Genomic DNA, 12,909 nt, shown 5'->3' on the forward strand with positions numbered 1-12,909 from the left:
ACAACCCACTATTCTGCCCAGTGGCTGGTACGTAGCCAAGGGCCCACGAACCCACTATTCTGCCCAGTGGCTGGTACATAGCCAAGGGCCCACGAACCCACTATTCTGCCCAGTGGCTGGTACGTAACCAAGGGCCCACGAACCCACTATTCTGCCCAGTGGCTGGTACGTAGCCAAGTGCCCACGAACCCACTATTCTGCCCAGTGGCTGGTACGTAGCCAAGTGTCTACAAAACCACTATTTTGCCTAAAAATAGTTAATACCAAGGCCAGTTGACCATAAGCTGACTTATTTGCCCTGCCTTAGTTTACAGCAAAGGAACTTGACCATAAGTCCATTATTGTGCCCAGCATCAGTTTACAGCTAAGCCAGTTGACCATAACCCCACTATTCTGCCCAGCATCAGTTTAGAGCAAAGGCAGTTGACCATAAGCCCACTTTTATGCCCATTTGACACTACAGTAGCAAAGTGTCCCCGAAAGCACTATTCTGCCCAGGGGCCAATTAGAAGCAAAGTGCCCACGAAAGCACTATTCTGCCCAGGGGCCAATTAGAAGCAAATTGCCCACGAACCCACTATTCTGCCCAGTGGCTGGTACGTAGCCAAGGGCCCACGAACCCACTATTCTGCCCAGTGGCTGGTACGTAGCCAAGTGTCCACCAACCCACTATTCTGCCCAGTGGCTGGTACGTAGCCAAGTGCCCACGAACCCACTATTCTGCCCAGTGGCTGGTACGTAGCCAAGTGTCTACAAAACCACTATTTTGCCTAAAAATTGTTAATACCAAGGCCAGTTGACCATAAGCTGACTTATTTGCCCTGCCTTAGTTTACAGCTGAGGCAGTTGACCATAAACCCACTATTCTGCCCAGCATCAGTTTACAGCAAAGGCAGTTGACCAGAAGCCCACTATTCTGCCCATCTGCCACTACAGTAGCGATGTGTCCACGAAACCACTATTCTGCCCATTTGCCAATACGTAGCTATGTGTCCACGAAACCACTATTCTGCCCATTTGCCACTACACTTGCTATGTGCCCACGAAACCACTATTTAGCCCAATAGTGAAACTTCATCCCAGAGAGTCGAGAAACGTTTTACGGCGATCGGCATTCCCACGGCAGTGCGACGGACACTTTTCCGACTGGGAATTGCGACGACCGCGAACCCATTATATTTTTCAATGGGATAAATCAGAAGTGGGTCCTCCGTATCTCTGCTCCACGGCGGTCCAGGATCTGGAGACGCACGTTCCTGTTCACGCCTGGACCCGCTGCTTCGGGATCCCGAGTTTGGAAAAGATCCGAGCAAGTTGCAAATTTTCGCCGAAAAAACTCCATGGCCCCTTATAGTTTTTTCGCACAAAATTTTCAACTTTCTCAGATCTTACTGAAACTTGCGTTCCCAGAGGAGCGGGTCGAGGCGTGAACGGGAACGTGTGTCTCGACCCCCTAGACCACCGCTGACCAGAGATACGGAAGTCCCACTTTAGGTTTATCCCATTGAAAAATATAATGGTTTCACGGACATCGGAATTCCTTTACGGAAGTGACTCGCACTCGATCCAGACGTCGCCCCGAGCACCGTAAAATAAGTTTTGCCTCGGTGGGCCTTTTGGTTAAGAAGTCCACGAAACCACTATTCTGCCCATTTGACACTACAGTATAAAAGGTGTCCAAGAAAGCACTATTCTGCCCATTTGCCAATTAGTATCAAAGTGCCCACGAAAGCACTATTCTGCCCAATAGCCAATACACAGCTATGTGTCCACGAAAGCACTATTCTGCCCATTAGCCAATACACAGCTATGTGTCCACGAAAGCACTATTCTGCCCATTAGCCAATACACAGCTATGTGTCCACGAAAGCACTATTCTGCCCAATAGCCAATTAATAGCAAAATGTCCACGAAAGCACTATTCTGCCCATTAGCCAATACACAGCTATGTGTCCACGAAAGCACTATTCTGCCCATTAGCCAATACACAGCTATGTGTCCACGAAAGCACTATTCTGCCCATTAGCCAATACACAGCTATGTGTCCACGAAAGCACTATTCTGCCCAATAGCCAATTAATAGCAAAATGTCCACGAAAGCACTATTCTGCCCATTAGCCAATACACAGCTATGTGTCCACGAAAGCACTATTCTGCCCATTAGCCAATACACAGCTATGTGTCCACGAAAGCACTATTCTGCCCAATAGCCAATTAATAGCAAAATGTCCACGAAAGCACTATTCTGCCTGTAATGGAAATTTTCTAGTCTAGCTTCTTGATGTGTCTATCTATATGTTTATGAAGTTTTTATCCATGTTTTCTTCTCTATGTTATCATGTTTTTCTCTATACACGTCATACCACTCTGCCTTTGCCCTCGAGCAGAGGCCAAGATGTTCTGTTTGGAATAACGGGCATCACTTCTCGGAAACCAGCTCGGGATTCTGGCTAGGGGGCAAAGGGAGGGGGTTTTCACGTTTTAATATATAAACTCTGGGTGCAGAAGGAAAGAGTGCCTTTGCTCTGCACCATGCTCATTGCTTATGATGCAGATTAAATGACAATAAAATACTTTGCAAAGTACCTGATGTCTCTGTGTGTTGCGTTTGTCAAAATTGACTCACCTTGATTAAGGAATAAGAAAATTCCACAACAATTTGGCGACGAGGTATGGGATCACAAGGCTGATGGAGAACGGACTAGAGTTGACTGATCATCCTGGACATAGCAAATCCAGCTCTAACCCCATACAGGGACGAGAGAACTCTACTCCGGACCCCAGGCTGACGTGATCCCAAAAGAACTCAGTGCAAGGCACAAAAGTGAAAAACGGTGAGTTGAAAATATTCTGAACAGTCTAAGAAGAAAGGGGAGACTACTTAGCGCTAAACAGTCTGAGGGGAGACTACTCAGAATCAAGATAGATTCTAAACAGTCTGGTTAGAGAGGGGAGACTACTCAGAATCGTGTTAGATTCTAAACAGTCTGGAGGACTGCTTAAGACAGTTAAAGAGGGGAGACTACTCAGAATCGAGATAGATTCTAAACAGTCTGGGAGACTATTCAGAATTATGGATAAACCAACATACAGAGAAATGAGGAAAAATTGGGGAACGGGAAGTTTACAAGGTGTACCCTATTTAATAGAAAAAGCTAACTTTCCAGAAAACGGTACATTTAGTACCACAAAATTAGAGAAAATAAGAGAACACATGGGGAAAAAAGACATATTTAAAATGTCCAAAAGAGAAAGGGAAAAATATGATGAAGCGTGTAAATGTTTAGAGTTATGGGAGAGGGAAGCTAATAGACGTGACTATGTTTTTAAAGGAATGGCATTGGAAGAACTGCCACCACCGAAAACTCCATTGTACCCTGTTTTGCTTGAATATAATGATTTAACCCCTCTGTCTTCTTTACCCCCATCTATGACTGAGTACAACCACCAACCGGAGGATGATTGTGTCCCTCCTCACCGACATCTGAACCCGATCGAGGCAGCTCCAGTGCCCCCACCAGTGTCTCCACCAGCACAAGTGCCGTCTCCACCGCAGCCCGTGGTGCGTCAAAAGCAAGAAAGAGCGCAACCAGCACCGACAGACAAAGAACTTTTGACATTTTGCAAAGAATTCTCACCCTCAATGAAAGAATTAGAGAGACTGTTGAAAGTCAAACTGAAACCATCTGACCTGAGAAAGTTACAGGGTAAATGGCCTGTGGAGGAAGTATTTAAAGAACATTCTGGACTTCAACCTGATGCAGACGGACCAGACATTGGTCCGTCCGAAGGACATCTCAGATCCGTTTTTCTGTGGAACCTCAGAGAAGAGCTGAGACGAGAAGTGGAAAAATCGTGCATCGAGCCAGATCGCGCGAGAATGAGTGAGATTGTCCGTCATGCTGTACACGCCGAAAGACAAACAGGCAAGAAAGAGCTTCAGAAGAAAAACACCCAAGATAAAGAACTCCACATGGCTCCAATGAATATCGGAGGAGAACACGGAAGAATAGGAAGATGGCGAGGGAGAGGAGGTTTTAAACCCTCTGTTGATTATGATCCAGAAAAATGTTTTAACTGCAAAAGATTGGGGCACTGGCGGAAAGATTGTCCTGAGCCTCGGAGATCACGGAGGTCAAGAGAAAAGGTAGATAGAAGTGAGGAGGTGAGGCATCATTCCGAGGGTGGTGAGTATGATTTCCCTTAGCATATGCAATGAAGAAATGCTTTTTCCTACTGTATGCAACGAAGATCTGCTTAGCTCACATTCCATGATGAATGAAACCGCTTTCTGAACTTTGCTAAAATGCACAATGCTCGTGTGCAACAAACCGCTTGAATTATTGATAGATTCAGGGGCAACGAATAGCCTACTGTGATTCACAAGAAGTGTTTAAATTTGCCAGAGTCTAAACTAGCTGTGTTTTCCCTAAATGCTAGTGGCTCTAATGTAAAATAATGTATGTTAAAAGGGTGCAATGCGAGTTGGGGAGTGTCAAATTTCAACACAGGTTTCTCATGTCTGACTGCTGCCCGATTCATTTGCTGGGCAGAGTCATAATGTGTATGATGACAGATTGAGCATGATACCAACACGACCCGAGTGCAGCGCTCGTACAGCTGTACGATGTAATATTGAATTACGTAAATATGATGTAGAAGGTTTTGCCTCACAGAGCCTCATGACGTTGATTACAATGGTGTGGGGAGATGTGGGTGTTTTGCTGACAAATATGCGCACGCCATAGAATGGGTTAAAAGGGACGACGTGCAATATTCAAATTTGTTGCATGCCCATCGTGAGAATCATGCCTGTCTGTCAGCAACAAGGGGACTTGAAGTGTTTTCACACACAAAAAGATTAATGAAGAAATTTTGGGGAAGGTGCCCGTTCAACTGTTGGTAACAGGAAAATATTATGTTGGGTTGATTAGGAACTGTGAGCCTGTTGTGATAACGCCCAAGGGTCATTTTCATCCACGCAAACAGCAATACCCCCTCAAAACAGAAGCCTCAAATCAGAAGCCCTCAATGGCATAAGGCCAATATTTAATGAGTTTAAAAAGATTAAAAATAAAGTCATAGTTGTGCCATGTCCAAATTTACCGGTGCGCAGGTCTTTGTTTCCAGTTTAAAAGATAAGAGAAAAGTACAAAAAGTAAATGTCTCAAGTCCAGCTGGCAAAAGAAGTTGTTCGTTTTTGGGTCACGAAATTACTGACCGCGGCAGACAGCTGTCCGCAAAGCGTGTCTGCAATTACAGACATCGCAAGTCCAAAAGCAAAGAAACAATTGATATAATTTTTAGGGACCATTTCTCTGCTCAGACAGCAGAGCTCATTGCACTCACACGCGCATGCGAATTAGCAAAGAATAAAAATGTAGACATTCACACAGAGAGTAGAAATGCATTTGGTGTAGCTCATGATTTTGGCACACTGTGTAAACACAGAAACTTTGTAAAAGCTGATGGTAAAAACATTCTTAATCACACACAGGTTGCTGATATACTATCTGCCATTCTTCTCCTATCAGCCATTGTTGTGTGTGACTATGCCACACACACTTTTGTATCTGAAACTATTTTTGCAGGAAGCCGACGAGCTGACCTTGCAGCAAAGCAAGCAACATCAGAGACAGACAGATTGTCTCCAGAAATCACTAACAAAACTCTTTCTCTTGCAGAGATGCAAACATTTTGCAGAACCAGCTGAGCGTGCATTCTGGAAGGAGTGCTCATGTAAATACACAGACAATGTTTGGGGGGGCCCAAATGGCCTCACCTGTTTGCCAAAACATTTTTTCCCTGCTTTTGCAATTTTGACACGTGGTCTAGACCACGTGTCAAAAGGGGGGATGTTACAAGCAATGTGTTTTTGTGTTTTTTGCTCTCAAAATATTTGTGCAGGTCAAAAGAGCAGTAGCAAATGGAGCTGACAAATCATTACATAGCTTCCAGGAAGTCGTAGGAAAGACATGCCTCCCACTGCAAAAAGGTGTCCAAGGAGGGGCAACTCCAACCGTATGGCTCTTCGCAATGGTCGTGCAGACAAAGGGAATCAACTGTTCGAAGTCGGGGATGCATCGAACCCCGAGAAATTAGAGATTATAGAATTTTTTTTGTGCAACACTATATTCCAAGTTTAATAAAATGGTATGGGGAGGGACAGTGTTACCCTAATTCTGCTAGGTACTGGGGAACAAATATGTATTTGTGTAGAGGTACGTGTACCTCAGGTGATGTGGTGGATAAGGAAACAAAATTTAAAATGTGGGCCATTATGTCCCCCAGGGACGGCCAAATAAAAAGGCAAAAGAAAGTGTTTTAAATATGAGGTAACGGGAGGAACTTCCCAATAAGAGTGGGAATAAGCAAGTGATGAGGGTTTAAGCAAGTGATGAAGGTTTAAGCAGGTCAGTATTGGTGTGGTGGACGAGGGGGAAAGACACAGGTCAGAAGCTTCAGATATAATTTCAGCCAAGGAATTTTCAGGCCGCAGAGCAGGCAGAAAAGGAGGCAGGAGAAGCAGAGCTAGAAGGTAGATACGAGAATGGCAGTATACCAATGCAAAGGCAATAAGGCATGTGCATTGGCACTGATAGAAAAGAAAGAGGTTGGAGTGAATGACAGTTGTTGGTGGTGTATGCGACTCGAGCAGGCATGGAAAGTCAGTCCTCTGAGATTAGAGGACCGGAAAAGGCTGAAGGGTCACCCTGCAAAGTCACAACCCGGTTGACAGTTGCAAACAGCACCAACAAGGCCGAAGAAAAGACAGAGTGCAGAGAACCAGGTGGTAAGAAAAGTACAGAATTGAACAGTTTGGAAGTAGGGGATTAGGATTGCAGGGTAGGTTAGTTTTAGATGTGTTCACCGCAGATAAAAGCAGCGTGTGTGTAAAAAGCTCAGGGTCAGTTGTTGTTTCTACATTCAGGAAGCTGGATGATATGACTGAACAGCCTGTTGAAGTGGTGGAATTGCTAAAGTTGGGGAGTGGGGCTGAAGCAGGTGGTGTTACCGATTCTAGTGGGATTTTAAGAACTGTTTAGATAGAAGAATGAAACCTGTAAGAGAAAGGGCGTTGCTCATCTTACATGGTCAAAGTATAAAGATTTTGGTTATCATATATGATAAAAGGGGGGAATGTAATGGAAATTTTCTAGTCTAGCTTCTTGATGTGTCTATCTATATGTTTATGAAGTTTTTATCCATGTTTTCTTCTCTATGTTATCATGTTTTTCTCTATACACGTCATACCACTCTGCCTTTGCCCTCGAGCAGAGGCCAAGATGTTCTGTTTGGAATAACGGGCATCACTTCTCGGAAACCAGCTCGGGATTCTGGCTAGGGGGCAAAGGGAGGGGGTTTTCACGTTTTAATATATAAACTCTGGGTGCAGAAGGAAAGAGTGCCTTTGCTCTGCACCATGCTCATTGCTTATGATGCAGATTAAATGACAATAAAATACTTTGCAAAGTACCTGATGTCTCTGTGTGTTGCGTTTGTCAAAATTGACTCACCTTGATTAAGGAATAAGAAAATTCCACAACATGCCCATTAGCCAATACACAGCTATGTGTCCACGAAAGCACTATTCTGCCCATTAGCCAATACGTTCATTACATTATACATGTACATTATAGGTATCATGTGATTTCTTATGTGCATTGTTAGACTGCATTATATGTATGGTGATTTAAACTTTGTCAACTTTCGGTTAAACATACATTGTTAAATATATTGCTTTATATTATTAGATATATTCTGTAATTTACAAGCTTGACATTATTCTGAAACAAAAAAGACATAATTGAATAGAGCAGCTAGAGAATTTGGTTTCCATAAATGGTACGTTGATGTCCAATTCCAGGTTGCCGTGGGAACAGGAACGAAGAGGCCTGCTTGGAAGACTCGGGTAGCAAACTTAAGCGATAGTTGTGCAGTCATATAAAAGAGACAATGCATTTAGGAAAATCTAATTTTATTTATAACATGAATGGGTCATCACAAACGTATGCAAACAAACTATGTACAATCATTTTAAAACTACAAATCTACACTATTAACCAATGAACAAAGTATAATATATTTTTAAAACTATTTACACATAAAACACATAACAGAACAGCTCAGAACAAAAAAAAACTATAAATCCATCAAAAAACTAAAACCCAGGTCTTGGACCTGGCTGGTGGTGAAGTTGTGACCTGAAAGAAAAAGGAGAGAGTTAGTAAAATTGCTGACTTTTCTTCCACCATAGAAGCATCGAAAGCACAATAGAACACCTACCCATAGCTTCTCGAATGGCCTCTTCCTCAGAAAGGGAGATGGTGAGAATATCTGTGATAAAACAAAGCATTGGTTTAGTTTTCAGCGTTGGAACAAACTCACTAACAAACTAACTAAGATTACAGTGACGGCTTAATACATACCGAGGTTTTCCAGCTTGTCGAGTTCATCCTCACTGAATAGGAGGGGACTGAAAAAACTACCCTGGCTGGCACAGGCAGCAGAGGCTGGTATGGGAGTTAAAATGTGTGGCGGGGAGGGCTTAAACGAAGGGGTGGTGGGCACGGCAGGGAAGGCACTGTCGGGAGAGCAGAGGTAAGGGGTAGTGGGCTCAGGTGTAAGAGAGGGGCTGAAGGAAGGGGTGGCAGGCACGGCACTGCCAGGAGGGCTGAGGTTAGGGGTGGTGCACTCAGGAGTGACACACGGACAGCTGGTGGCAGGTGAGGCAGGGGAAGAAGGGAGGGCGGTCGAGCTGTCTGAGCTCACGCTGGGGGTCTCAGGAGCGATGGGGTTTCCTGGAAAAAAAACACGAGTGTCACAGAACACTCCAGATGTATTGTGTCGTGGGACAGCAGTTGAGTAGTCTACACACTTTTAATTGACAACCTAACACCTACCCGCATGGAATGGCAGCTCGTCTATCCTGGTCACCATGGGGATAGCAGGGTTGCTGGCCTTCAGCTTCCGCAACCTATCCATCGTGACCTCTCTGTCCATTTTCTTTAGGAGACGTTTCTTCGTATTGGACTGGAAAAGACAAATTGACAAATAACCTTTTAGAAAACAAAGCACAAAGGAAGCAAGGAAATGTGTTTTATGAATGACTTACAGATATGTCTCTATGCGACGATTTATAGTGTTTCTCAAATTGCCGGTAAAAACCTTTGCACAAGGGGCAGGTCTGTGCTCCTAGATAGACCCTCCCCCTTGCCAACTTCTGCCATAGCTGGCGCTCCTCTACATTTTTGATTCCGTGGAACCCACTCAGGTGCTGCTTAAAATTTGTAATGTCCCTGTTGCACATGGGACAGCTAGACTGTTGAACCTGGGGAACAAAAAAACACAAAGTGAGTTTCATGTAATTGGATCATGCACAAGGTTCAAATGAGCTGACATGCATGCAGGGCAGACATCAGATGCAGTCAAAAGACACAAGTTAGAATGCAAACACATGCCATTTAATGTAATACATTGCAGAGCATGATGAGCATATGCAAAAGACACAAATACAGAGGTCACAGGCCAAACTCAGCTCATATGGATACACAGCCTTCCTCAGATGCTGTCAAAAGACACAAGTTAGAATGCAAACACATGCCATTTAATGTAATACATTGCAGAGCATGATGAGCATATGCAAAAGACACAAATACAGAGGTCACAGGCCATACTCAGCTCATATGGATACATGGCCTTCCTCAGATGCTGTAAAAAGATGCTGTATGTATTCTTAGCTCTTTTTTGTACAGAGTATGAATGTTATAGCATCTGACGCAGGCCGTGTATGCACATTATGCTTAGGTGAAACAGATTACAAAGTCTTTTGTCACTTTTCATCTTCTGCGTAAGTTATTGTAGCAGTATTGTCATGCAATGTAGAGTAGATTTCTTATTTATAAGTTATTTTATCATCAAGTTACAGGTAAGTGGAGCAGTTAAGACTAGATTTCTTATTTCTAAGTTATTTTATCATCAAGTTACAGATAAGTGGAGCAGTTAAGAGTAGATTTCTTATTTCTAAGTTATTTTATCATCAAGTTACAGGTAAGTGGAGCAGTTAAGAGTAGATTTCTTATTTCTAAGTTATTTTATCATAAAGTTACATGTAAGTGGAGCAGTTAAGAGTAGATTTCTTATTTCTAAGTTATTTTATCATTACGTTACAGGTAAGTGGAGCAGTTAAGAGTAGATTTCTTATTTCTAAGTTATTTTATCACCAAGTTATTGTAGCTTAAGTTATTGGTTAATCCCATTTAAGTTGAACAACTGCAAGTTACTTTAAGTTAACCTTAAGTGAATATTTTGGAGAATCAAGTGAGTCAGAGGCAAATGGACATTTAAAACTCAGTGTAAAATTTATTATAACAAACATGTCAATCAAACTATTTACAGAACAGAACATCAATGAACATTAAAAAACAGCAACAAGGGAAAAACAAGGGTGGGTGTGAGGTGAAGGGTCTCTGGGAAGGCCGGGAACAAAAACAATAAAGAACGGGACGGAACAAGTGGAGGTGGGAGGGGTGGTGACAGTGGGCTGGGAGGGGTGGTGTAAGTGGGGCAAAAGGGGCATACGAGGAGGCGAGAACAGGGGCGCAGGGTGGCAGCTCAGGCATGCAATCAGGCGCTGGAGGGGCGATCGTCGGGCTGTCGGCGGACCGGAGACTCTGCTGGGGTCCACCTCCCTTTCAGTGGCGTCAACATAATGGCGAGCTTCCTCATGTGCTGGGACGACGATGGCTCCCCTTCGGACGAGCTCTACGTGAAAAAAGAGAGACAGAGGTTAGCAACAGGCAGGAGGCAAAATTTGCAACAGACATGATGACTGTGACAGGAGACAAACCTACCTCCTCCAACTCTAAAGCCGACACGCCCGACTCCTGGTATTCAGGCTCGGCTTCGTCCTCGCTGGTGCTCTTAGAAGTGAGGGAAGACGCATCGTCGTCATTTCGCTTACGTTTCTTGCAAGGCTTCTTGGTGACCTTGCTCGCCAGCAGACTTTTCCCCTTTGTCACATCGGCACCCTCCGTCACATCGGCACCCTCCAGCACCTTTTCGAAGAGCTGCCGGTGTTCCCACGCCTCTTTGCTGGTAAGGTTAAAGGCATAGAACTTGTCTGCCGTCCTCGTGTCATGGCACATAAAGCGAGAGACCTTCGACCTCTCCTCCACGCTCCCACTGTTCCTTGCCTGTAGAGAGAAGAAAAGAGGATTTAGACACAATAACCACACAGAAACAGAAAAAAGCTCAAACATAGTGGGAACCGCAACTTACGTGGGTGGCAATAGCAGATCGGAGGTCGGTGAAAGTCGGAAGCCCCTTCGCCGTCTTGGGAAGCCCCATCTCCGCCCAAGCCGCCTGAAAATAGTTGTTGAGGTTTTTGCACGGATTCGGGGTCGATGTAAAAAAAAAAACTTTGTCTCCTTCCCGCCAACCACATCGTCCTTCAAGCTAAGGAACCGCTCAAACCACTTGAACTCCTCCGTGGAGAGGGCGACCTGGGCGGGTCCGAACGCCTGATTCGTCTTGTGCATGTTCACCTGTGACACAAAATGCAAGAAAACGTGTGTCAGAATTGAGTCGAGAGGAGACGTGGCATGAGAAGAGACACACACACACACACACACATACACACAGAGGTAGATCACTTACATTGATCAGGTAAGTAGTTGGAGTCTTAGTAGCGTTCCTGACCTCGTCTATGGTCATGTTCTGGAACACCCCACAGCGGTGACCATAGATAGAGGCCAGGAACGCAGTGACAAACCCATACAGTCTAAACTGTGTCTTTTGTGTTTTGTCCAACTCCAGTTCCTCTGTGGAAACACACAAAAACAGCACCGTTAGTAAAGGTTAGTGAACTGTAACTAACAACTAAGGACATCGACTTACCGAGAATCTTGGGGATGGTCTTCATGGCCTCCTCCCTGCACTTCTCCAAGAGGGTCTTGGAGATGAGGTGCCCGTCTTTGGCCCGTTTCACGGCCATCTGGTGCAATGTGACCGGGCGCTTCATGCACCGCAGCATCATCCTCACCTCCCTTCGGATGGCAAACAAGACCCTCTTGGAGAGGCGTCAGTTCGGAGGGGGTGTGGCGGCCAAGTAGTCGAGAAACTGCGCGACATTCTTAAGGTAGTGGTTGATCGTGGTGTCTTTGATCGCCATTATCTTAAGTTTCTTGACCCACCTGCAGACAGAGAAACAAAGAGACAGACAAACGGTCAGTCGGCAATCGTGAAACACTGTTTTGTCACACAAAAAACGTGTGCAACTGGACTCACCTACGCATCCTCTCGGTGTTATTGAGGAACTCCAGGGTCTGGAGCTTGCCCCCTCCTTCGGCCATGTACGCAATAAATTTCTTGATACGGTAGACCTTGCTGGCAACGTTATCGCGCAGCTTCGGGGTGGGGTCTGGACCCTCTTGGTGCGCTGCGTATTGCTCCATCAGTTGATCTGGAAAGAGAAACAACAAAAAAGAGACAGGTTAACTCAAAGCACACACAAAACAGCACGTAACTTTCAAGGGGCCACAGGGGCAAAGTCAAACTCACTCAAAATGGCGACATGGTCCGGGAACTGGGGGTGGCTCGGCTCTGCCGCCAGCTGGGAGGAGGAGGAACATGGAATTGCAGCGTCAGGCTGCACTGGAGAGGGCTGCGGCACATCCTCTTCCTCCTCATCCTCTTCAGGCCACGTGCAATCGGAAATTGCACAAAAAGAGCAATGTAAATAAATTGCTCATGGGTTCTTCGTAGGAAAGTCGTACGAATGCGATTTTTTCCCTCACTGTCTATGCGCAGGCCGCCCCGCAACATATCGAAAGCGCATGTGCACAGTTTAGCCTGGGAGAAGGCCCGCGTCGCATTTATCCCAGTACCTGTTCGCGGACATGTCGGTTG

The 12,909-nt window shown here is 45.0% G+C and overlaps 1 protein-coding gene across 1 annotated transcript; it reads right to left on the minus strand.

Moving 5' to 3' along the window:
• Window positions 1-10,338: 10,338 nt before the first annotated feature.
• On the minus strand, window positions 10,339-12,037 carry LOC306907052 (uncharacterized protein; the record flags this gene model as incomplete). The annotated part of the gene is made up of 6 exons (XM_079478878.1): window positions 10,339-10,764; window positions 10,854-11,195; window positions 11,281-11,364; window positions 11,442-11,546; window positions 11,659-11,822; window positions 11,899-12,037. 6 exons carry the CDS (start codon window positions 12,035-12,037, stop codon window positions 10,627-10,629), a joined length of 972 nt encoding a protein of 323 aa, XP_079335004.1. The 3' UTR covers window positions 10,339-10,626.
• Between the last annotated feature and the right edge of the window lie 872 nt (window positions 12,038-12,909).

Source organism: Barbatula barbatula (assembly GCF_947034865.1).
Source record: "Barbatula barbatula genome assembly, chromosome: 17".
NCBI lineage: Eukaryota > Metazoa > Chordata > Actinopteri > Cypriniformes > Nemacheilidae > Barbatula > Barbatula barbatula.